General features: G+C 52.4%; 4 protein-coding genes across 4 annotated transcripts; 2 read left to right on the forward strand and 2 right to left on the reverse strand.

Moving 5' to 3' along the window:
* Window positions 1-65: 65 nt before the first annotated feature.
* Window positions 66-1,759, reverse strand: MIND_01271200 (Aminotran-5 domain-containing protein; the record flags this gene model as incomplete). The annotated part of the gene is made up of 8 exons (XM_037369190.1): window positions 66-860; window positions 907-1,061; window positions 1,107-1,125; window positions 1,178-1,196; window positions 1,244-1,414; window positions 1,468-1,493; window positions 1,557-1,671; window positions 1,731-1,759. 8 exons carry the CDS (start codon window positions 1,757-1,759, stop codon window positions 66-68), a joined length of 1,329 nt encoding a protein of 442 aa, XP_037214396.1.
* Window positions 1,760-3,312: 1,553 nt separating this feature from the next.
* Window positions 3,313-5,658, forward strand: MIND_01271300 (Maltose permease; the record flags this gene model as incomplete). Its single annotated transcript, XM_037369191.1, has 7 exons — window positions 3,313-3,939; window positions 3,994-4,285; window positions 4,333-4,584; window positions 4,632-4,878; window positions 4,922-5,406; window positions 5,461-5,544; window positions 5,591-5,658. The coding sequence occupies exons 1-7, from the start codon at window positions 3,379-3,381 to the stop codon at window positions 5,656-5,658; spliced, it is 1,989 nt and encodes a 662-aa protein (XP_037214397.1). The 5' UTR covers window positions 3,313-3,378.
* Window positions 5,659-6,657: 999 nt separating this feature from the next.
* MIND_01271400 (Polygalacturonase) lies at window positions 6,658-8,178 on the reverse strand (the record flags this gene model as incomplete). Its single annotated transcript, XM_037369192.1, has 9 exons — window positions 6,658-6,678; window positions 6,729-6,885; window positions 6,938-7,030; window positions 7,086-7,398; window positions 7,452-7,564; window positions 7,610-7,682; window positions 7,734-7,799; window positions 7,850-7,907; window positions 7,960-8,178. 9 exons carry the CDS (start codon window positions 8,176-8,178, stop codon window positions 6,658-6,660), a joined length of 1,113 nt encoding a protein of 370 aa, XP_037214398.1.
* Window positions 8,179-12,318: 4,140 nt separating this feature from the next.
* Window positions 12,319-13,816, forward strand: MIND_01271500 (uncharacterized protein; the record flags this gene model as incomplete). The annotated part of the gene is made up of 4 exons (XM_037369193.1): window positions 12,319-12,696; window positions 12,745-12,819; window positions 12,864-12,926; window positions 13,259-13,816. The coding sequence occupies 4 exons, from the start codon at window positions 12,319-12,321 to the stop codon at window positions 13,814-13,816; spliced, it is 1,074 nt and encodes a 357-aa protein (XP_037214399.1).
* Window positions 13,817-24,407: the final 10,591 nt, after the last annotated feature.

The following is a 24,407-nucleotide window of genomic DNA, read 5'->3' on the forward strand; positions in this document are numbered from 1 at the left end:
TAGATAACATGGTACACAGCAGGAAACTCTACAACAACACACCTTCGCCCTCTCTCTCTCTCTGCTTACTCCGCGTCCTGCCCCTCGAACGTGATCCTCAGCGCAGCCTCTACGTCGCCGATGATATCCTTGATCGACTCGATGCCGACGCTCATGCGGATGAGGCCGGGCGTGACGCCGCTCTTGATGCGCTCGTCCTCGGAGAGCTGCGCCTGCACGGTGACGAACGGGAGGATGACGAGCGTCTTCGCGTCGCCGACGTTCGCGAGGTGGCTCGCGAGCTTGAGGCTCTCGAGGAACGTGATCGCGTTCTGCAGCCGGCCCGCGACGGTGAACGTGATCACGCCGCCGTAGCACCCGGGCCGGAGCGTCTTGAGCGCCAGTTGGTGGGACGGGTGCGTGTCGAGCCCGCAGTAGGAGACGGACGTGACTTTCGGGTGCGCGTCGAGGTACTGTGCCAGGGCAAGCGCGTTGTCGCAGTGGCGCTGGGCCCGGAGCGAGAGCGTCTCGAGCCCCTGTAGGACGAGGAACGCGGACATCGCGGACATGCACGGGCCCATGTCACGCAGGAGCTCGGCTCTAATGAACATCGCAAACCCGGCCGGGTAGAACTTCTCCGCGAAGATCGTGTCGTCCTGGCTCGCGCACGGGTCCGTGATCGACGGGAACTTGTCCGACTTGCGCCAGTCGAACTTGCCCGAATCAACAAGGATGCCCCCGATCGTCGTCCCGTGCCCGCCGAGCCATTTAGTGGCGCTGTGGATGACGATGTCCGCGCCGTGGTCGATCGGCCGGATGATGTACCCGCCCATCGCAAACGTGCTGTCCACGACTAGCGGCAAGCCATATTGGTGCGCGAGCTACCGAGACATCAGCAGGAACTAAACAGGAAATAATGCCACGCACGTCAGCCATCGCGCGGACGTTGGTCAGCGTGCCGTCCGAGTTGGTGATGATCTCGACGTAGATGCACTTCGTCTTCTCGTCGATCTGCGCCGCGAAGTCCTTCGGGTCGTATGTCTCCACGAAACGGGATGTGATGCCGTACTTGCGCAGGGTAGCTAGGTCCCTTCAGTATGTCGTATAAACATGAGGCGGGCACGCACTTTTGAACAGATTATACGTCTTATCGCACACGTGTCAACCGGGTTTCTCTGCATTAAAAAAAAACACGCACCCCTCCATATAATCGGGACCTGCAACCGGTTAGCCGGGGGCAGGAACACAGGGGCAGGACACGCACGCAGTCACGATGTTGTCCCCGCTTTGCGCAAGGGCGCTAATCGTCAGCGTAATCGCGGCCTGACCCGAAGAGGCAGCAACCGCCGCAACACCGCCCTCGAGCATCGCTACACGGTCCTCGAAGACCGACATTGTCGGGTTGCCCACACGGCTGTACAGGTAGCCCGTTGTCCTTTGTGTTCACGTCAGCCGAGGAGAGACAGGGACTCAGACAGGGGCACCCACTTCATCGAGGCGAGCGCGGAGCCGTGCTGTCCGGAACAACAGAGCATCAGCCAACGCGGGAGAAGCAAAAACAAGATGATGAGACACACCGCGACATCGTCGAAGACGTAGCCCGCGGTCTGGAAAATGGGGACTGCGCGGGCCTTCGTATTTGGGTCGGGTTTCTGCCCGCCATGCAGCTGCAGTGTCTCGAAGCCAGGCTCGCTGCGTCAATGAGTCAGCGTAGTACACGAAACACACGGGGCGGGGCGGAGCGGACGTACGTGTGGAGGCTGAGTGGCTCGATGAACATCGTGGGGGGAGGAAAAGAAGAGAAGAAGGGAAAGGGGGCACGGAAAGGTGGCCGCTTCCGTACGCCGCCGCCCCGTTATATACGCACACCCATCCCGCACGCGCGATGCAATGCGGATGGGGCAAGCGAAGAAAAAAAAAATCGGGAAAAACAAAAATCGAATCGAATCGCGAGCCGAGCTTGGGAAGCTTCTAGCCCCGTCAGGCGTGCTGATTTCCGCGGTGTGACCGTCACGTCACTGATTGATGCTTACCGCAGATCGTCGCCCCTGAATCACGCGGCGACAACGCCACCACCTACTTCAACGGTTGAACGGGCTGCTGGCCCAGGCGCAGGCGCAGGGTCCTCCGCAGCGACCAGCGGGCGCGGGAGGGCGCAGTCTTCGCTCAGCTCTAGTATGTCGGGTCGGACTTACTAAGTTAAGTACTCTGTCGCGATATCTTGCGGCCTGCCGTACATGTCGACCGCAAGCGAGCCAGCCGGGTTCTTCTCTGACATTACGTACGCTGTGACGCTGAAAGGCCAGAGAAGGACGGTGTTTTCGTGCCCTACCTGTGCGTCGGCCGCGGAGCGAGGCGCACGGCGCCGCGGAGGGCGGGGACTGTCAATGGGGGCGGTGCAGGGCGGCCGCGGAGGGCGGGATGGCGGGATGTGACGGGGGTAAAAGACTAAAGCAGCCGCCAGTTGGCAGCCGGGTACCGATCGGCCTGCATGTGGCAGCGGAGCCTGAGCCTGCCTCCAGGCGCAGGCGTGGTGGACGCATTGCGCAATGTAGGGCCCTGTGTGAACAAACTCTGAGCTGTGTATGAACAGCACGACCCAGGAAGCAGCCCACAGAGACGCGCAATGTCAAGGCACAATTGGGAGGCGCTGATCCGCTCACCACGCTGCCAAGAGGGGCGTGAAACGTTGCTGATTCTCGAGCAGCAAGAAGATGATGGCGATGGGATGGGCAGAAGCATATGTACTTCCAATGTACTTCTCAGTATGCCTGAGAAGCAGATCTGGAGCCTGGAGGACGCCGCGACGCTCCCGGATCATGTGGCAATGAGCAGAGAAGATGGGGCCACTCGTCAAGGCTTGCGGCTTCAAGTTCATCTGCGTTCGAAGCCTTGCCCTTTACCGAGCGAGCCCCAAGTAATCCGTGAGTATCGCGCTACGACCCCAATAACAGCTCGCTCGTCCCACGTAACCCCGCATGTCGCCCGTAGCGTATGTATTATGCGACAGAAACCGCAACATAAATCCTGTCCCACTTCGGCGCTCGCCGACGCATCGTTGAATTGGGCCACTGAATCCAAGACTGAATCGTCCCTCATCGTCCCCACAGCTAGAAGCCTTCGCGTAAGATGGAGCCTTGCACGAGTTACTGCTACTGTCATTGACAGCCTTGGAGCCGTAAGCCGACAGCACACCCTACCCGCCTCGTCCCCATCGAACTGGCACTGAAAGATAGAGGCGGCAGTGGAAACAGAAGGTGAAGAAGGCTGTGCATCTCAAAACGGCAATGATGGCGCACGGTTGTCAATCACCTCGTTTTTTGGTTCCTCCCACAACTTGCCCACGAACACAGACCGCTTGCTTCTTGCGCGAGGCGCGTGAGCGGCGATGTCCAGTGTATGCCCGCAAGCGAGCGGAAAGCCCGACAACTCGCCATTGCGGTGGACAGCGCAGGGCCAGCTTTGAAGCTTCATTCGCGGTGGATTGCCGTACTTGTGCGGAAACGACGAAGAGAGCTCTGCAGGCCCTGCGCAACAGCTCTGTATGGCTTCTCGAAGGACGTCTCTTTCTGGCAGTCAGGCACCACCATCCGCTTCCGCGGGCCGTCCCCTCCCCGGCCCGCGGGTGGTGCTTCCGACAAAAGCCCGCATAATAGAGTCATGCGACGCGCGTGCAGTCGGCCTGTCCTGTTAAAATGCAGGCGTGGGGCCGTTTTCCCCCCGTGGGCGACTATGGCTTCACTCGAGCGCGACCGCGAAGACCCTGCCGTTGGCGTGCTGCACACCCATGCGCAACTGGAAATCGACAACTATGCGGAGGTCGTCAAGGGCGCCGCGGCGAATGACGAGGCGGAGCATAAGCAGACGCTGCGGGAGGCCTTCCGCATCCACAAGAAGGCTGTCTTTTGGAGCGTGGTATTGAGCGCGGCGTTGATTATGGAGGGGTATGATGTCGTCGTGGTGCGTTATCTTCCATCTTTAACTGTCTATTATTCACCACTGACACCCCTTCAGATAGCCTCGTTCTACGAGCACCCCGCCTTCCTTAACCGGTTTGGGATATACGACGAAACGGCGAAGCGGCGGCTTATCCCCGCGCCGTGGCAGTCTGGCCTGGGCAACGGGTCCTCGGTGGGGGGGATTATAGGGCTGATGATCAACGGGTGGGCGAGTGAGAAGTTTGGCCCGCGCAGGACATACATCGTCTCCATGCTCGGCATGATCGTCTCCATCTTCGGGCCGGTCTTTAGCAAGACTCTAGGCGCCCTCGTCGCAAGCGAGGTCATCTGCGGGCTCTTCTGGGGCGGTGTGTGGCTTTATCCCCCTCCATAGTATAAGTACTAACGACACAAGTCTTCCAAACGCTGACCACGGCTTACGCAAGCGAGGTGTGCCCTATTGCGCTGCGGCACTACCTCACGGCGTACATCAACATGTGCTGGGGCATCGGCATCTTCCTTTCCTCTGGCGTCGTCCGCGCGAGCATCACCATCGAGTCCGACTGGGGCTGGCGCCTCCCGTTCGTCATCCAGTGGGTGTGGCCCGTCCCGCTCATCCTCGGGGCCTATTTCGCGCCAGAGAGCCCGTGGTGGCTCGTCCGGCAGGGTCGGTCTGTTAATCCTGCCAGTTTTTTTTGCTGACACATACTGCAGGGAGACACGCCGATGCAGAAAAGTCAGTACGACGGCTGACGAACCATGAGCTGTACTCGGAAGAAGACGCGAAGCGGTCCGTGGCGAACATGATCCACACGACGGCGATCGAGCGCGAGATGCAGGCGGGGACGTCGTACCTGCAGTGCTTCAGCGGGATCGACCGGCGCCGGACCGAGATCGCGATGATGGTGTTTGCGATCCAGCTGCTCAGCGGGGAGAACCTGATTGGGCAGGGTGTGCAATTGTGAGTGTGTTTGTCCCAGTGACCTGTTATTAAGGCACCGCAGCTTCGTGCAAGCAGGCCTCGGCCAGACCGCGGCCTTCGACGTCAACCTGGCGTTGAACTCGATGTTCATCATCGGCACCGTTGCCTCCTGGTTCATCCTCGCGCGGGTGGGCAGACGGGCGCTGTACATCTCCGGGCTGGCCGCCATGGCGGTCGTTCTGGCGATCATCGGCGCGCTGGGGTTCCACCCATCAGAAGGCGCCAAGTGGGCCTCGGGGGGCCTGCTCATCGCGCTCAACTTTGTGTACAACGCGACGCTCGGCGCGGGGTGCTACGTCATCATCGCGGAGGTCGGGTCGACGCGGCTGCGGGCGAAGACGATCGTGCTCGCGCGCTGCGCGTACCAGGTGATGAACATCATCTGCGGGATCATCGTGCCGCGCATGCTCAGCCCCGCGGCGTGGAACTGGGGCCCGAAGAGCGGCATATTCTGGTTCGTGTTCGCGACGCTTAGCGCGGTGTACTGCTGGTTCCGCCTCCCAGAGAGTGAGTAATTGTCTGGAGTGTTGTCGCGTGACTCAGGCTGACCGTGGACAACAGCGGCGAACCGCTCGTACGGCGAGCTCGACGTGCTCTTCGAAAATAGGGTCCCCGCGTGGCGCTTCAAGAGCGCGAAGGTCGACCGTGCGTATAAGTTATGTCTATTACTAGGTGCTGATGCAAGACACAGAATTCGACGCCGCCGGCAGCCGATCACGCGACGAGAAGGCGAGCGAGAGCCACGAGGAAGCCAAATGATTTGTTCTCTTGTAATCTGTTGTTCTATCTTGTAGCCACAGTTTTACTTCTCGTGATATCACAAGGAAGCCTGAGGCATGACGATTGGCTCTATAGGGGATATAGTTTACACATGTACATGCCAGTGTATTATGATGTATGGGTGGTAGTACTAGGGTGCAGGATTGAATTATGGGGGGTTATTAAAACCGGTTTGAACTCCCAGCAATTTTGAAACCAGTTTGCAAACAGGGATTGATTAAAATTGCCTAAAATGGCAATTTTGACCTTTTGAATCATTTTTTGGGCTAGCATATGTATTCACTTGTTCTTTTACACCATTTCTCAAGCTTTCAAGGTACCCCTTGCTATCCTAAGTTATATTCTGTGTTGTCTGTATATGGTGTGACCCTATCACTGATGTGACGGTAACACTTGAAGCCTTTAAAAGACCTCCAGTGACATTAAATGGAGAGTAACAATAGTTGATTAGGATGTTACCTTTATAGCTGTAAGTATAGCTGCTACAGCATGAGCCAAAGTCTGTCTATAACCAGTGAATTGCCTAATTTTTCCCACGGGTCATGTGTTTTAAAACAGCACTTTTTCTGGAAATAATTAAAAACAGCGGTTTGAAACAGCTGTTTCGAAACGCGGTTTGAAACACCACTTAAATCCTGCACCCTAGGTGGTACAGTGTTTCCAAAGAATTGTTTCAACCAAGGTTTAGGACAAACTATGCCATAACTTGAAGTAATGCCAAATTACTATACAGACTGACTAGATTTCGAAAAATATCTCTAGTTGTGGAACCAGTTGGAGATTCTGTCTCTTCAAGCTTCGAGTTTACTCTCCGAACACATAGATCCTGATATGTATTATGTTTATGCGATCAGTTGAACTTGAAAAGAGAAAGGTATATTCATTCGGCAACTCATTTCACATGTAATTTTATACATTATAGACCTTTTCAATCCATTGCGACCTCGAAATGCATCTTCAAGTTTCATACAACTTGGCTCAATACGTTCCGCCGGAGATCTGTCCAGCGCGGTCAACACCACCGACATGAATATAAGGAAAAACCCCACCGTGGCCTTGTTCAGCGCGAGGATATGGCCTTTGCCGCCAGACGCCTTCAGGTCCGAGAAGTTCCACGTGCCGGAGCAGGCGCCGCAGTCGACGACGAGCGTGTAGGCCGACGAGCCGACGGAGACGGACGTGGTTCCTCCCGTGAACGCAATCCCGCTGCACAGGGGTTAATTGCTTAAATTCTCCAAATATGATACGAGCCACTCACGAGATGGGTGCGCTGGTGCCCGGGGTCCCGTCGTTGTCGGGGTAGCTCTGGGAGATCAGCACGCCGTATTCGGTGATTCCGGAAACAGTGTTTCTAATATTTTTCGCGTCAGACGGCTGGCCAGACAGATCAAGAGGGAGTAACCCACCCTTCATAGGTAACGGAACTGACGCTCGCGTTCGTCGCGTCAGCGTCGACCTTGATGCGCAGGCCGTAGAGCCCGCCGGTGACGGTGTTGCGCGCGATTTTGACGTTGGACACGCTGTGATCTGCGGCAATCGAGCCGATGGAGATGCCGTGCGAGCCGATGCACGTCGAGTCCTCGATGACGAGGTTCGAGCCCTTGTTGATCGCCACGCAGTCGTCCTGGTTGTTCACCGTCACCTGCGAGAGCGTCACGTCCGACGCGGAGATGTCGAACCCGTCCGTGTTGTGCCCCAGCGATCCGGAGTTGCCCGCGGCTGTGTGCAATGTAGCGTTGAGATTGACAATGCAGCAAAGGAGATATACGCACAGTTGTCGACGGTGACGCGGGAGATGACCGTGGTTCCTGAGGTGCCGACGGAGATGGCTTGTGCGGGGGAGTTAAGCACGGTCACGAAGGAGAATGTGCCGGAGCCCTTGAATCTGCAGACAATTAGGATATCGATTGTCCAGAGCAGCGACACGCACTTGACAAATGGATGCGGTTTAGTCGAACCGCCGTTCGTGCCCTGGCCATCCCAGTATTGTGCGCCGTTTCCATCTGGAGATGAATGAGATGAATTGGTGGATGAAAGCATAGGAATCTGCTCACTGATGTTGTGGGTGCCGCCATTGAAATTGATGTTAGGGGTATCGAAGGTGAGGAGGGGACCCGCCGCTACAACAGGGTGAGCTTCCGTAGAGGATGGCTTCGATGATGAATCTTACACGTTGTCTTTGAGAAGACTATATCCCCGGTCATGGTGACTGTGGCACCGCTAGCCGCCTGCTCTCCATATCAACATATCATTCAAATAGGCTGGTGGAGGACGACGCACAGCGATGGTGACCGTTTGCCCGGACGGAACCGTGAAACCCGTGATGACGACCGTCGAGCACGACGAAAGATTCGAGGCGCTCGAAACGCTGTTGACCGTGCATGTAGCGCGTTTCGCTGTATCGGTCCTCGAGGCAAGCGTCGCGTTGTTGGGGACGGCAGACGCGAGGCCGGAGGCGAGGACTGCAGCAAATGGGAGAAGGGAGGCGAGCGACGGCATTGTAAGGCTGAGAGGGCACCCAATCTTCGAGCGACATTAAATACCATTCCATGTGTGGCACGAGACGATCCCGACCCCTTCGACGAGGGTGTATCCAACGGTCCGGGGCGCGGCTGAGCGCTCCGCGTGCACACTATGCACTGACGATTGTTGTGGAGAGGCGAAGGTAGAAGGTTTGCGGATCAACCTCTTGGCGTTTTTCCTCCGAGTTCGTCCCATCTTGAAATGGTCGCACCAGGAGGATTTTCGAGCTCTGTCGATAGTGAGAAGCGGTATGCATTGGTACAGCCCACAGAGCCCACCAGAGGTGCAATAGCGCACCGTTGTGATAGCGACAAGTAGGCAAGTTTTCCTGCCTTGGAACGCACTGGTTTGTGGACAAAAATAGCGTTTTGAGAGTGCACGCGCACGATCGCAGACAAAAATAGACGCACAGGCGACGGTTGCAGACGGCCCGGTCCGGCTCGTCGACCTAGGAAGCCAAGATAATGTCCGAGAATGAAGCCAAGGAAAACGCGATGGCTAAGAATAGCCGCTGGGAACTTGAAAGCACAAAACTCCGGAGAAGACGGGGCAACTCTCACTAAGGGTTGGGAGTCGCTGGAGATACAATAGCGAGCCGCGATGCTTCGATGAGCTAGACGAGCTAATAGGAAAGCAACGACGACGGAAGTATGTGGTGGTGTGAAAGATAGACGTGTCAGGGAATGTGACACCAGGATGTGACCCGGTGATGTGACGACGTGACTTATGACTGATGTGACCTGGTTGTCACATGTCCCAAGCTAGCCAGCTTACAGTCGGGATTCAAAAATGTTAAGGTGGGAGGACATTCGTGGGAATTTGGATTTCTCAATGATTTTGCTGGCCTAGAAATTTTGTAGTAAACCCATACATTTTTGTGACCTGGATTTGAAAGACAGAAAATATTATTTAAATTTGATTTAAATTCAATTGTCACAGTGTCTATCATAAAGGGGACTTGTTGTATGGTCCATGGAGGAGCAAACAATGAACATGATTGTTGTCGGCAAATTCTGACAGCCCGAGTCAAGCTCAAACTGGGGTTTCTGCCAAAAAATGGCCCTAAAGTAGGTAGGCAACTGCATGGGTAGGCCATACCCGTGCGGGTACGCGGGTTTTACCCGTGCGGGTACGGGTACGGGTAAGGGATTGCCAGGGTTCTTCTTACCCGTCGCTTCCTGATTCAGGTGGTTTCACTCCTGTCTCCCTCTTGAGATGCTCTGTGTTCGACTCTCTGATACATCTCCATCAGTAACCAGTTACCCATGGGTAAACCTGTACCCGTACCCATGGGTACGGGTACGGTGGCTGTGCGGGTAAGGGTATGGGTAGCCGTAAAAAACCCAGGGGTTTACCCATGCAGTTGCCTAAAAGTAGGATTGATTTATGAGAAATAGTAGACAAAAAGGATATATATATTAAAACCTCGGAAAGATAACAAATAAAACTCCAGGAAAGTAGACTTGATTTGTAATAAATTGGGGCATGTATTGAGTTATCAGATTGGATTCAACTTAAAGAGAATGTCAGCTGACAATTTATATATCCAAAATAAGTGACAGATTGCCATTATATATTACAAATCTTGTGACAGTATTTTCTCAACAAATATTTAGGCTTGAATAAACGGCACTTATTGTCTACAAAACATGGTCAGGAACAGGGTGGTCATAATATATGTGATATTTATTATTTAATACCCCAATATAACACTTGATTTCTTGTGAATCAGATACAATTTTTGCAACTTTTATTGCATATCAAACACAAGCAGTGAAAAAGGCCATTATTTTGGACCATTATTTCTTATATATAAATTCTTCTTAGGGAACCATTTCCCCAGTATGACTGTGACATGATGCAATTCTTTATTTCTGGGTATACTGTTTTATTTTGATCAGCTGTCCATATCACATATTAATATCATATTGGCCAAAAAACTCCAAAATCACATTAAATTGAAAGACAATTTCTTAGTCCCAGATAAAGTGGCAAGCACTTACTCGAAATAGGACAGTATTAGTAGTCTGCAGTACGTGGGAATCAAACCCACGGCCTTGTTTTCATCGAGCACGTTTGGTTATGTCATCACACCCTCCTCTCCTTTGCTCTTCCATGTCGCGTGCAACTCCTCTCAAACACTCCTCGACCTACCGCCTGAAATCATCCACCGCTGCCTGCTTCTCTCGCCTCTTGACGACCTCGCGCGCTGTCTGCACACAGGCAACCGCCACCTCACGCAAATCGTATCGCCATTCATTATCGCATTGAGCAAGACGTCGCGGCAAGAGCACGATTTGCTTGTCATCGTGGCAATGTATGTAAATTATTCTTCAGACACAACCGAACCCCAGTCACGGCCCGCGTCTTGCTTTCATGTCGGCACAACTTATGACCACTTGTCTGACCACTGGCAGCTGCGGCGGCGGCGGCGCGCGGGGTCCGGACTCCGGTACGCGCCCGGACATCGGCCTGCGGCATCATGACGGACCGCCCGCAACGCCCTTCTTCGCCTCCAGTTGCTTGACTTTGGCGAGCGGTTTCTTTTACGATACTTACGGGGCCGATGCCGCCGGCTCAGCGTAACCTGAATGACAAACTTGGCCATGAACAGAAGACAACTCGGACGAACTCTATGGGGAAGATTTAGGTTGGTTTTCAACCTATAGAATCACCTAATATAGGCTGGAAACATACCTACTTTAGGTTATAATACATCCTATTTAGGTTGTTTTGCAAGGTGGTATTTCAACCTAAGAGGAGGGTGGAAAACCGTCCTAAATCGGCCGAATTTAACCTAAGGCTTATAAGGGTTATGATAGGTTGCTCTTAGGTTGATTTTTTATAATTGGTAATGAAAAGATATCTCATATTTACTACTATATATTACTTCAGATTGCTAGTACTCTCAGTAGATTTGTAGAGATATTGGACTAGAGATAGGTAACATTTATAATATAATTAAATATGACAAGTCTGGGATTTGAACAGGCAGCCTTAGCACTTACACTACAATAAGTAGTTAACCACTAAACTAAGAGAGATTAGAAAGAACTGAAATAATAAAAGTTATATTACTAGTACTATTTGACTTATGGTATAACTTCAAGTGTTACAAGATTTGTACTAAGAACTACATATATATGCTAATACCCAAGATTCAACCTAACCCTTAGGTTGAAAATCTACCTTCATATCTACCTAAATTCAGGACTTGTAATGTTTTCTGCTTGTGGGCTATGATCTGTAGCCTGTAGGTTGATTCTTGACTTCCTTTAGGTTAAATGACATTAAGTAACATCAATTAGTGATAGATAGAGATATATACCATTCAACCTAAGTAGGTAGAATTTCAACCTAATTAGGTTGTTGGTTGATGTTAGCAATGAAAAACAACCTATATGTTAGGTTGAAAAAATAAATCATAAAATCTTCACAGAAATGAGAAGTATACAATCGACCTATATACAACCTAAAGTAGGCGGAAATCAATAATATGTCCTAAGAGGGGTGGAATTCCCACCTAAATCAGCCCCATAGTGGAAGTTGTGAACGACGATTGCTCCAGCCTACGAGTACAATGTCCGTACGCGCTTCTACACGGAAACGAATCATCAATGTTTCTCGCGCGCAGTGCCAGCGACGCGGCCAGCTGATTGCGCCGGACCCACTTCCCCGTCCCCCGGCCACGCCGCATGCGCATCCCGGGCCAAGTGCGGGCTCCTCCCCTTCGGAAGTTGAACACAATCCGGCTCGCGGTCGCGGTCGGACGGCTGTCCGGGCGTGCGCCGCCGCGCGACGGCGCAGCGCAGGAGCCGCTCCTAGTGCTGTCCATAATTATAATATGGCAGAATATATTCTGAATATATTCAAATAAATATGATTATAATATGCCCCTCGCATATTCATTGAACTTGAATATGCCCAATTATGAATATGAATATATTATGAATATAATATATTATGACTCCCCCGTAATCAATTATATTTGAATATCTTAGGTGCACGATAAGATTTGAACTATTGCCATCGGACACGTCGGATCTTCCTCTCAGATACATCATTGACAGGTTTTGACAGCCCGGAAAATTTCTATCACTGCCGCCTCCTGCCACCATGCCGATTCCTGTATCTGCCGCCCGACACTTCCAAAACCTGCTGGAAGCAATCACCAATCTTCCGGCAGAGTGTCATAGCGGCACGCGGGTCAGTCTCGTGGCCACATATCTGTCACCGAAGCTGTCGACCGAGGGACAGCCCATCTTCCCAACGCATGAAGAAATCCGTGTCGTATACTTCAAGAGCGGCCAGTGGGACTCAGCAGTTGCCACGCGTGCCAAGAATCTTCTTCTTGCAATCGCAAAAACTTACGCAAAACGGCGCTCGGCACCAGGGACAACAACATCGACCACCAACACCGTGACTGTACCACAAGCCAATGTCGAGACATCTTCGGAGTCGGTCTTCGCAATGGCAATGGCTCTTGGCGGCAAAGTGGGTTCAAGTCACGTAACAAGCTCCATATCGAGCCCAGACGGGAAGGCCGAAGTCGAGCTCTATATTGGTGATATATCACCAGTTGCTCCCGGCTATGATGACGCTCTCGGATGGTGGAAGGTAACCTTCTCCAGTTTCATTTACTTCTATTGAACCTGCTATAGAAAATGGAGGAAACCCTACCGATCTTGGCCGCAGCTGCGCGGGATGTTCTGGCAATCCCAGGTGTAAGTGTGTCTGTGGAACGCTTGTTCTCGAGCGTCAAGCATACCATGACGGACGCACGTGCATCTATGACTGCGCAGACGGCAACACGAACAATCATCACAAAGGAGTGGTTGAAGAAGGGACTTGGAGATGAGGTAGATTACATGAGCTATGTACGGACCCATGCTCGTTGAATATATTCGAATATATTCATAATATATTCATATTCTTACGTCAATTATGAATATGAATATGAATACGAATATAATATGCTCTGAGGCAGGTGAATATATTATGAATATGAATATATTATGGAAATCTTGTATTCATAATCATATTTGGACAGCACTAGCCGCTCCGCCGCGCGCAGGCCGAGCAGCGCGAGCAGCACCTCCAGCAGGGCGACGGCCGCCAGCATGCGGCGCGCGTCGCCGCCAGTGAGCTCGACGCAGCTCGCGGCCGGGCTGAGGTGCGCGCTCGCGCAGATGCCTGCGGGCGTCGAGGGCGGGTGCGCGCTGGCGAGTGCGGGGATGAGCCTGCGGCCGATGGTGGCGAGCGCTTGCTGGCAGTTTTAGGCTGTGGGCCGGGCGCGTTCGAGCCTGAGGAGGGGACAGGACTTCGCGCAAAAACCCTTGCACCGCCGGGTATAAATACGCGTGTTATTGCCGCTGGGCGTCAGGCCTTCGGGACAATTCCCAAAACGGGCGCTGCAGCCTGCATGATTGGCACCCATCAGTTCCTTACGCCGAACCGCGTTTCCGAGGTGCATCCTGGCGCATCCAGGCATGCTAGGGCACTGCAGAGGACGGGACGTTCTCGTGTCGTGTTTCAGTCCAGGTTTCCCGCGATGATCGTGCAGCACAAAGGCGGGCCGGGCTCCCGGGCCGTTGACGCCGTGCCAACGATATAGAAGCGCTACATGTTCTCGCGCCAAAAATGCCCGGACGGTCCTTCCGTCGGGACGAAGGCAGCGGCGATCCTTTGGCGATCGGTGACGCAAGCAATGCCCAAATCGCCCCGCTGCGCCTTTGCTACTAGTAGTCCCAGTCCCTGCCTTGCAGAAGGCGCTGTACTGCGGAGGGCACGGTGCGTGGTGCTGCGGGCCCGGGCCCCATCTGCCCCACCCCAGGCCCGGATCCACGTGCACGCTGACGTCGACCGCCACCGCGGACGGGGCTTGGCGCGCTCGCCCGCGGAACCCGCCCTGCCTGTGGCACTGCACCAGCACCGCGGATCCGCGCGCTTGGCGGCGCGCGCAGCGCATTTATACGCCCCGCCCCGCAGTCTGCGGCCCACCCCAGTTCTCTGCCCACGACCCGCCATGCTCCACGTGCTCGCGTGCGCCCTCTCCCTCGCTAACGCCATGGTGCGTCCCCCATAGTACACCCTCCCCCCGCTGCCACTGACGCCCCCGCCCAGCCCGCGCCGCCCCACGCCGCCGCCGTCGCCCGGTCGGTCCTGCACGACATCTGCACCGAGGCCGAGGGCGCCATCGCCGGGATCTACGCCGGCATCGCGCTCGCGTCGCTGCTGGCCGTCCTCGTGCTCGTCCTCGGCGGCCTCCTCGGCGCCCGCCAGCGCCGCGTGCGCGCCGCCCACGCCGGCGTCGCCGCCCTCCAGCAGGAGATCGCGCAGCTCCGCGGCCCGGGCGCGGGCGCGGGCGCGGCCAACCAGGGGGATCTTAACTCGAAAGCCTGAGACGACGCTGCTTCTCGACGAGTATACTTAGCATGCACACTTGGTGTATTGAATATCGCCGGCGCTGTATTCACGATGCAACTGCGTAAACAGGGGGGTCACGGTCACGCTCTAAAATATGGTCACTCTCCAAAATATTAGGTATTTGTAGTATAGTATAATCATATAAAAAAATTAATACATAAAATACATGCTGGATTGTCAGGGCAACTTCCTTTTGGGCCTCTCTAATCCCAGCCTTGGATACATAGGACTCTCAAAATACAATCAGGGGGCATTGCCACCAGTATTAGGTTGACCAGTAGACACTTGAGCAGGGGTTCTATACTACATTTAATAGGGTCAACCTGTCAGGGGAACCCCCGCTTCGGCCTCCTTCGGCCCCTCCGAACGCATCCGAGGCGCATCCGACTGGCGCCCCCTCGGACGCTCCGACCCACCCCGACCATCGTCCACGGCCTCCTTCGCCCGCACAATCACCGATCCGTCAAGACCCTCCCAACGATCATCTTGGGACAGAGCCTGCGACGCCGCTCAGCCCTTCTGCGCTCTACGTCGGCAGTTACGGACGACCAGTATATAGTTGGCGCCCTAGCAGGCGCACCCTTAGAGTTTCTTCTCTTTGGATCCTCCCCTGCTAGGTCGGTCCCTCCATGTATTTCCGTAGCCTTTATTCACGCTTTGGATCCTCCCCTGCTAGGCTTTCGTCGGAGTCTCCAGGGTTGCCCTTACAGCCTCGAAGACTTTCCAAGCACACACCAAGCATCGTGAGGCAACGTTGGACCATCGAAGGCTGGATAGAGAGATCACGTTGCACTGCTTGGAGATTCAGGCCCGCACCCACAAAGGTGTCAGGGGAACCCCCCTTTCGGCCCCTCGGAGACGCGTCCGATTCCGGTCCGACTCCGGTTCCGACTCTGGTCCGGCCCTCCATCTCGCCCGCACAATCACCAATCCATCAACGCCCTCCCGACGGTCGCCCTGGGACCTCGCCTGCAACGCCGCCCAAGCCTTCTGTGCCCAACAGCGGCAGCTACGGACAAGCAGTATATAGTCAGCTACCTAGCAGGCGGACCCTTAGAGTTTCTTCTCTTTGGATCCCACCTGTGGATTCCGCATATCCTCTCTAATTAGAATGACCATTACCCCCCACTGGTCATTCTAATTAGAGAGGATGGCTCTGAAACCCTACGCTGTGATAAATACTCCAATAAAGCTGCTATAAAGTGCATAAATCCCAAGCTCAAAGGTAACTTAGGCTTATTGGTTAGCATAAGACTTGGACTTGAACTGGTATGTGACGTCACAAAGTGGTTTGTTAGTCGTTATACTACAAGTATATCATGCTATGAATGATGTTGAATAATTGAACCCCTAGTGACTTGTGTTCATTTCAGCGCCTGAGTCACGCTGTTATACAAGGTCACATAGTGTGACAAATTTCCAAAAAAGGAAATTTTCGCCATTTGACAGTACAATCATCAGAGAATGTGACAGATCGTCACAAAACCAAAGTTGTATATTTTGTTTATACGAACAACTTTCATTAAGTAACCTATAGTCACAGCTGAATGGTTATACCAGCATAAGCCAATCACTAGCTGATATATAACTGATGAGATGATATCTTAATAACTATACAGGTTACACAGCTAATTGAAGGACTACTAAGGATACCTGAATGGTAAGGTCTATATTCTTATCAATTCAATCTTATTTGTGTATTAACACTACCTAACAGTGATTATCCATCACATATTTTGATCTAGCCATATCTCCACCAGTTCTTCAGAGATTCAGATGATTGTTTTACTAGTAGGCAGTTAGTCATATTGTCTTGATATGATCTGATGTGAATATGGTCTCATACCTTTAGAATATACTGTTATACCACTTTTCTATAGCTTTTCTGCTTCAAATTTGATCAAGCACACTGATGACTTGATATCTGGGTGAGGAATGCATGGATAATCATGATGTAAATTGTGTTATAGACTAATGAATGTCTATCATAACTGTGAGAAACCCATCTATTTTTAGACATCTCATATGTTTGTATATATGCCATGTATCCTATTGTGTGAATCTCCCAATAACTCACTCAGAGACAAAGGACCCCTCATGGATTAAAGGTAGGAAGTATACAGAGGGGTCCTCTGATGACATGACATCTCTCACACCATCTTATATATGTGTAATATGCTGTTATTCTCCAATATTGCCCTCAACCACATTCCACATCATATTGGCTATACAGCTATGATCTGGTAGTTGATTATAGATCAAATATATAAAACTTGGTAAATGAGGTGTATACACCTACCAGGATACTTGGATTGATCTCTGCATATTCTTGGAGGATAAATTAGGGTGAACATTCCAAGACATGCGCATGCAGTACTGGTTTACATGAATAGTGAGGTCTATAGACTGAGTGTTGGACCTTGAGGTGGGTGTATGAGGATATTTGGATGTCTACTAGGACCCTGAACCATAATCAGTTGTGGTTCTGCCATGTGTCACTAAAGGTAGCTGAATAGAGGGTAGGTACACATAGAGCAAAACAGAGTGTCTTCGCTATTACAACTGGTCGAGCGGGAGGTATATGTGGATGTGTGCCGTCAGGACAGCCTGAGTTTCAACATAATGGACCTGGATTAGGCTCGGCGGGTCAACGGCCGTCGCAATGGACGTGGTTTGCCGAGGTTGCCTCGTCTACTCGGGTCTGGGACATCCTGGTATTATCGTCCTTCCCTTGCCTTCGTCATTTGTCGCAGCTGGCCTCGTCTTTGTAGTACTTCCTCGTCGCGATGCGGACCAATTACGTATTTTCTCTCGTGTGTTTTTTTGCTTTTGCCTTTTTTGTATTACTCGCGCTTGCAATCCACCTTGGGTCCGGTGTTTGTTCGACGTGTAATCGGTGAAAAGAGATTTGTATTATTGGGGGAAAAAAGGCCCCGCCAAAGGCTAATAGAGAAGATTACGAGAGAGGAATAGGGCAGACCCCCAGGGTCTTTTCGGTCAGAGCATGCACCGGTTCTTCAAGCAGAGTGCGCCGGCCGGCGCGGGGCGGTCCAAAACTATCCGGATCGGAACCCGGCCGTAGGCCGGGAGGGGCGGCGAATTGTTGAGGCATCGGCGCTTCACCGCAGGCCTGGCGCCATGGGCCGGGCAAGCGTGTTCCATGTGTCGGTGGTGCTTGTCCAGGGAGACCTGCCTGGGGGTGCCCCACTTCAGGGCGGGCTCCTTCCTCCCGTACAGGACGCGGTTGAAGACCACGGGTTGGGTCTTGAGAGTGCGCCCGTATAGATAGGTGAGGGAGGCAATGACGACAGTCACCATCGCAGCCCAAGCCAGAAGCGCGATGACGGTAGTAGTGTCCATTCTGTTGCGGGTTGTAGGGGGATCGCTTAGATTCTGTCAGACTGCGGGTCGGGCCGTGCAAGGACCTCTCCTAAGAACGCGTGCCCGGAACAGAACAGACGGATCGTTGGGTCCGCAAGTACGGTGGGTGGGGTAGATCAAAACCGAAAGGGCCCGTGAACTCGGTCCCTTGTCGCTGTCGGTGGTTGAAGGCTCGAATCGGGTTGTGTCGGGCCCGATGAGTCGATAGCGCCTCCTTGCACGGACCAAGGTAGTTCTTCTGACGATCTAAGCAATAGAGTACAGGGTACACTATCACGCCTTATATATGCGGGCCCGCAAAGGGGGTGATCGGACACCCTGGCCTCTCCTGCTCCTCCTCGCCCCTGTTCCTGGCCGCAGAGGGGACGATCGTACATCCCTTGTGGGCCAGGCGCTACTCCTAACCTCCTAGCACTCCTCCCCAATCCCCTTGTGTCGAGTTGGGCTCGGCGACGGCTCGACGTGTCGTTCTCGGTCACGTGCTTCCCACGTGTGCGTTCCTCCTACTGGGGCGCATGTTCCCCGTTGTCACGTGCTGCGTGCTACGGGCCCGCGATGGCCCGACACCAGCGCCCGGAGCGGACGGGCCGGGTCTTATCTGTGACACATATTCGGTTTGGCGCGCACTGGAGGCTCGAGATTGACTTCTCCTAGATAAGGGATACCCCTATCTCTGTTGGTATCGATGACTGACATCATTGGAACGTGGTTTGGAATCTTGCTGGAGGATCGAGAGTGCCAAGGGACGGTTAAACGGGGGAAACCAACTCAATAGATTGGGGCCTGGACCTGCGATCAACGGCGACTCTAAAACACTGTCAAGGAACTGGACATCGATTTGCGCCAGGAGAGTTGGGATAGCCACCGCTGAGGCCATACACACAAGACACAAGTTATGGGTGTCAAGCGAAAGCTGGGAGGCCGAGCTATCAAATTTTCCTACTTAAGATCGAGGGATACTTCACAAGCAAAACTAGATGGTCGCGAATACGGAAGATTTACACAGGTCATTGACACCAATACACGCGATATTAGTCATCTGGACCTGGATTTTCGACTCTGGGCCGCATGGCGAAAGGATACCTATATAATTATGTGCATGGACTACTTTTCTTACTCATGATTTTCCCTGATTCTATCAATTTCTGTTTAGTATTTATATCTCTGTTTTGGATTTGGCAGATTCACAGATTGCCCCACTTTACTAGGTGCATCTGGGGATCTAGCTCGTCAATCTATCTTGCTAGCTCTTTCGAAATAGTATCATCGCATCGGAAGGATTATTGGTTGAGGGTTTCGGTTGCTGAATACAAGAGTTCCGGTTGCTGTTTATTGGGTTTCAGTTGCTGGTCAAGAGTTTAAGGCAGTTAGTTCCTGACTCGAGACAACTCAGAGGGTTTAAGGCAGTTAGTCCTGATCCAATGAGTATAAACTCTCCGAGCATCGTATTGGCGCTCCGCCTTAATCTTGTTGGCAATTCGGTGTGAAGGTCTGTGGGTTTGACACGCTTGTCTCGGTCAATGCTAGCGAGGGCGCCCGCACTTGTTGAATCACTGAACCCCAAGTTGTTCAGCTTTCTGTACTGCCGCGAACCCTCCATCTGCTGGAAACACAAAATCTAGTCAAATTCACTCACCAGGGACTTCGCCGTCTCACCCGCCCGCAACTTGATCTCCTTCTCGGCCCACATCTCTTACATCTCTTTCGACAACGTCAAAAATGGGCATGCGAATCCATATCCCGATAGTTGACCAACACCCGTGTTGTCCCGGGATAACAGCCATTTGGCGGCTCCTCCTTGAAGGTCTTCGTCTGCCGCTGTGGATGCATGCCGCTGGCGTGAGTCACCATCACGTGTGTGCTTCACGCCAAAAGTCAACCACGCGTGTCTTGCGCTGCTGAATGAGCCAGTTGAGGAAACTCTTCTCAGATGCAAACTCCAGGGCTTAACCATGGGCCTTGTTGTACAGGAACCCAAGCGGGGCATGTGGGTCGAGAGGAGGATTAGTGAAAAGTGTTGGTGGTTCGGCAGAGGGGGCGGGAGTTAGCTGCAGAGTAAATGTGAAGGTGGAGGTGGCATTTGCTGCTGAGTATGGCGCGGACACAGCCGAAGTGGAGGTATGGGTGGGTGGAAAAATCGGCCCATATGGGTGGCCACGGTGTCTTGGGCGTTGTTGGGGAGGGGCCGAACTTTATTGGGGAATGGTTCACGCAAGCTCGGAGGCGCAGTCAGAACAACGCACAAAACTAAAACGTCGTGGAATTGTAGATACAAATTTCGAATAGAAATATTTGTACAGGAAGTGCTCAAAAAAGGCAAGCGTGACACACCTCTAAGTTGTTTCTACATAACAAGGTGTTGAATATCTGCTCTTGAAAACAACCTGCCTCCCAGCTCTCCACCACCCCAGTCTTGTGTACTAGGTAGGCTATAATCTGCCTTAGGATGAAGGTCTTGGCGGCTACGACATCGTCATCTATCTGAATATGCGCTGTAAGCCAAAACCAGAGGTAATCTGCACCTCCCGTCCCATAACTAGAAAATTAGAGGTTAAAATTTTATCATAGAGAAAGAAAGTAAGTCAACGCACTAGCCATAGGTCAACCCAGGCTCAGGTATAGTACCTTTGGAGTTCCGGATTTGGTTCTTGATAAAAGCTTGCCCCTCCTTGGTGCCAAGATGCTCAAAGAAGGAGCTATTTACATCCGTGATCCAACCTTTCCGCTGACCCAAAGGGAGCCATTGCTTCTCCAAAGCATGATGTGCACAGATAGTGGCTCTGATCTGCGCCGCTGTTTCTTCGTTCAGCTCTTTTTGTTCAGGAGAGAGCGGGCGGGATGGATCTGAAGCTTTCCAGGTACAGCGCCTCAAACTATAAGAGAGGGCCAGCAGAATTTTCCCAGGTTGAGGAATATCTTGATGACAGACAGGGCAGGCTGTTATAAGTGAAAAGCTAGTACAAAAAAAAAAGCGGACTCAGAGGTGCAAGAGAAAATATATTGGGCAGAGAGGCTACTCTGGATAGGAGGTCAGAAGAAAATAAGGGAGGAGAGAACTGGAAGCTCACAGGCTACTCGCTCGACTCATCTCAAAGGTTTGTTGGGCAAGCTCAGCACCAGAGACCTCTGTGGAGCGACCAATATTAGGATTGGTCCTTTGATATAGCACACAGTCTCTAAAGGAGCCCTGTCAGGGGAACCCCTGCTTCGGCCTGCTTCCGGACCGTCCGAGCGCATCTGAGGCACATCCGACTGGCGCCCCCTCGGACGCTCCGACCTACCCCGACCATCGTCCACGGCCTCCTTCGCCTCCACAATCACCGATCCATCAAGACCCTCCCAACGATCACCTTGGGACAGAGCCTGCGATGCCGCTCAGGCCTTCTGCGCTCTACGTCGGCAGTTACGGACGACCAGTATATAGTTGGCGCCCTAGCAGGCGGACCCTTAGAGTTTCTTCTCTTTGGATCCTCCCCTGCTAGGTCGGTCCCTCCATGTATTTCCGTAGCTTCTATTCACGCTTTGGATCCTCCCTTGCTAGGCTTTCGTCGGAGTCTCCAGGGTTGCCCTTACAAGCCCACAAAATTCACAATGTCCTCAATCGTAGGAGTGAAAGGAACTAGAGGCTCTGCATTGGGAAGCCTGACCATAGGAAGGGGTTTGGTCATGTTGGGGGAAGTAGGAAGGAAATTGTGGCGTTATAATGAAGAAAGTGTTGCGAGCTCCTAGATATTTCGAACAACAAGGAGGTTATATATAAACACCTAAACGATATTGGCCGTTGTAAGGCTAAGCCATAGTTTGGTCTTAGAGTATGGGACTTATCTAGAATCACAGGTTACGGGTAGATATATAGAAAGTTAGTAGGTACAAGGAGAGGTAACAATAAGGACGAACAGCTTCAACAATTTTTCAATCTGCTGGGACACCAACACCAACACCATGGACTGGGATGGAGGCCGATAAAGCGGTTACGGGGGATGGAGGGTCGAATTAAGAGCTGGCAATCCGTCTTGAGGTCAGTAGGAGACGCCGGGTCTTCACAGCAACGAGGGAGGTAGGCAAGGGGATAAGTAGGCGTGAGCGTGTGAGCACGTGACCATCGGCACGTGACCATTGGCTCGCCAACCAAGGGCTTGGTGCCTGTCACAACTCCAATAGACCGCCGGGAAGAGCTTCGGGACGTCGGGGAACTAGAAAAGTTGTGTCCGGGGAAGGGGGTTGCATCTTGGGAAGTCATGCCTTGGGAAGTTGAGTTTTGGGAAGTTGCATCTTGGGGGGAAGTTGTGTCTTGGGGGGAAGTTGCGTCGAGGGAACAGGGAGCAGCATCTGGAGGGAGTAGCATCTAGAGGGAGCAATGTCTGGGGGGAGTGGTGTCTTGGAACTGGGGGAGTCATGTCTTAGAACTAAGAAGGAGCCGCGAGACAAGAGTTCGAGCTCCAATGGCCAAGGATGGAGTTATAGACAGGATAAGACAATGGCCTGACCCCTTCTTAGGGGAGAACAGGCTGAATGAATGCTGAAAACGAGGGAGGGGAAGTAAGTCGCGTACCTAGGCATTCGTCGAGTGAACCAGCACACACACCCACACACACCAAGCAGCAGTAAAAAAAGAAGAAGAGAGAGAGAGAGTTCGCGTGGAGCGTGCACCTAAGCCAGGAGGCTAATTCTTACAGCTATGGGTGCCCCTCGTTGTCCTTCCCTATTGAACTTCTCCTTGACGAATGCTTGAGTGGTTGCACGGACTCGTTGCTGACAAGCAAATAGAGAGCTTCCCAAGCCCTCCTCGTTGTCAAGACTCTTCTTCTCCCTGCTCAGGCCCTCCTCCCTGCCACTCTTATCTCCTATCCCCTGTTGCGAACTATCGTTTCTTTGTGGTCGCTTCTGCTTGGACTGTTTCTGTGGGACTGAGCCGTGAGTAAGTCCAAATATCTTTGTTTTTCTTTCTGATTATGCCTCAGAATTCTACAGCGACTACAGACCTGCTAGACGCTGGAGACTAACATAACATTGCATTCATGCGAGCGACACTCTTCTCCTTTGTGTCAATATACATATATAAATCCAGCTACTATCTCCCTTTATGGATCAACATGCTGCCAGTTTGAAACATCAGAACTCAGGCAAGAACTCGTGCGACACCCCGTCCTGTAATGCCAGCTTACACCTTCGTGAATGTGGGGGACCGCGAACGATGTATGTTTTGCGCGTGGGACAGAGAAATCGGGAGAAAAGTGTGATCTCTGAGAACTGGTGACTTATTCGGCCTACGCATGGCATCTGCTTACCTTCTGCCTAGTCACGGTTGCCCACTATGATCTTCTTTGTGCGGTCAGCAGCAAGCATCAACGCAAGATCAAAAGCGCTATGCCTCTGTTGGACAGAAGCGACAATAATGAATCTTACAAGGTCGTCGATGGCAATGGATATCCAGTTGTCATTGTGTTAGCCAATGTGTTCACCGATAATTCCACAGTATGTGCTTCCCTTTTCCTCCCATATCTGTTGCCTGCTGCTAATCGCAACAAAAGAACCAAATTTTCGATACCTTTGTATCCTATCATGCCGCAGCGGGAATCAAGGTGCCAGCGGGTGGAGGAGCAGATGGACATGTGCGTGGTGCTGTGGACAATTATACAAGAGAACCGGGATGGTGTGTTGGTGTTGCTAAACTTGCGAAATTGTGGCATGCTGTAGGCCATTCCGTGTGTTTTGATTTCCAAGTTTATTTGTCACCACTCACTTTCTTCATAAGAACAAGGAACCTGTCGCAGCAACACATATCGTCAAGACGGCCTCCTCATACGCTGCCTCCCTCCAACTCTTCCAGAATCTTCGACCTCCCTCAGCTCACGTGAACTCGGCTCTTCAGCATGTCAACCGTCCTTTCTATAATGTGATGGTTGCTGCTTGTGCTGCTGTTCATCAACGCCGCGCCAATGTTCATGCCTTGGACCATGATGATCTCCTAATAATGGAAGGTCGCGAAATCATGTACAATCGCAAGAGTAGTCGCCACCGAGATCTTTCGGACCACAAACTTGGTTGGGCCGTTCTCAAAACAGTTACTCACGGGGCCTCTTATCGTGGTGGAGCATTATATGTCCCTGAGTTGAATCTTCACGTTTGATATGGCCATCGCGACATAGTTCTCATCAAAGTTCTGGACCTTGACTTTGACAACGATGACAGCGACCCCAAGGAGAGCAAAGGAGATAAGGACAAGGGCAAAAAGAAGGACAAGCAGAGCAGTAGTGCAGCCAGTTAAATCCACCCAATTTTTATAGTACATCAAAAAAAAACACATGTTTGACTAAATTTGGGGGATGAAGTAAGCATCGTGTGTAGCAAACTGTCTGTCTGCTGCCACCATGTCTCTGCTACTGTCCGGATGAAGC

The sequence above is a fragment of the Mycena indigotica genome (genome assembly GCF_014461135.1).
Source record: "Mycena indigotica strain 171206Taipei chromosome Unknown Mind.scaff0013, whole genome shotgun sequence".
NCBI lineage: Eukaryota > Fungi > Basidiomycota > Agaricomycetes > Agaricales > Mycenaceae > Mycena > Mycena indigotica.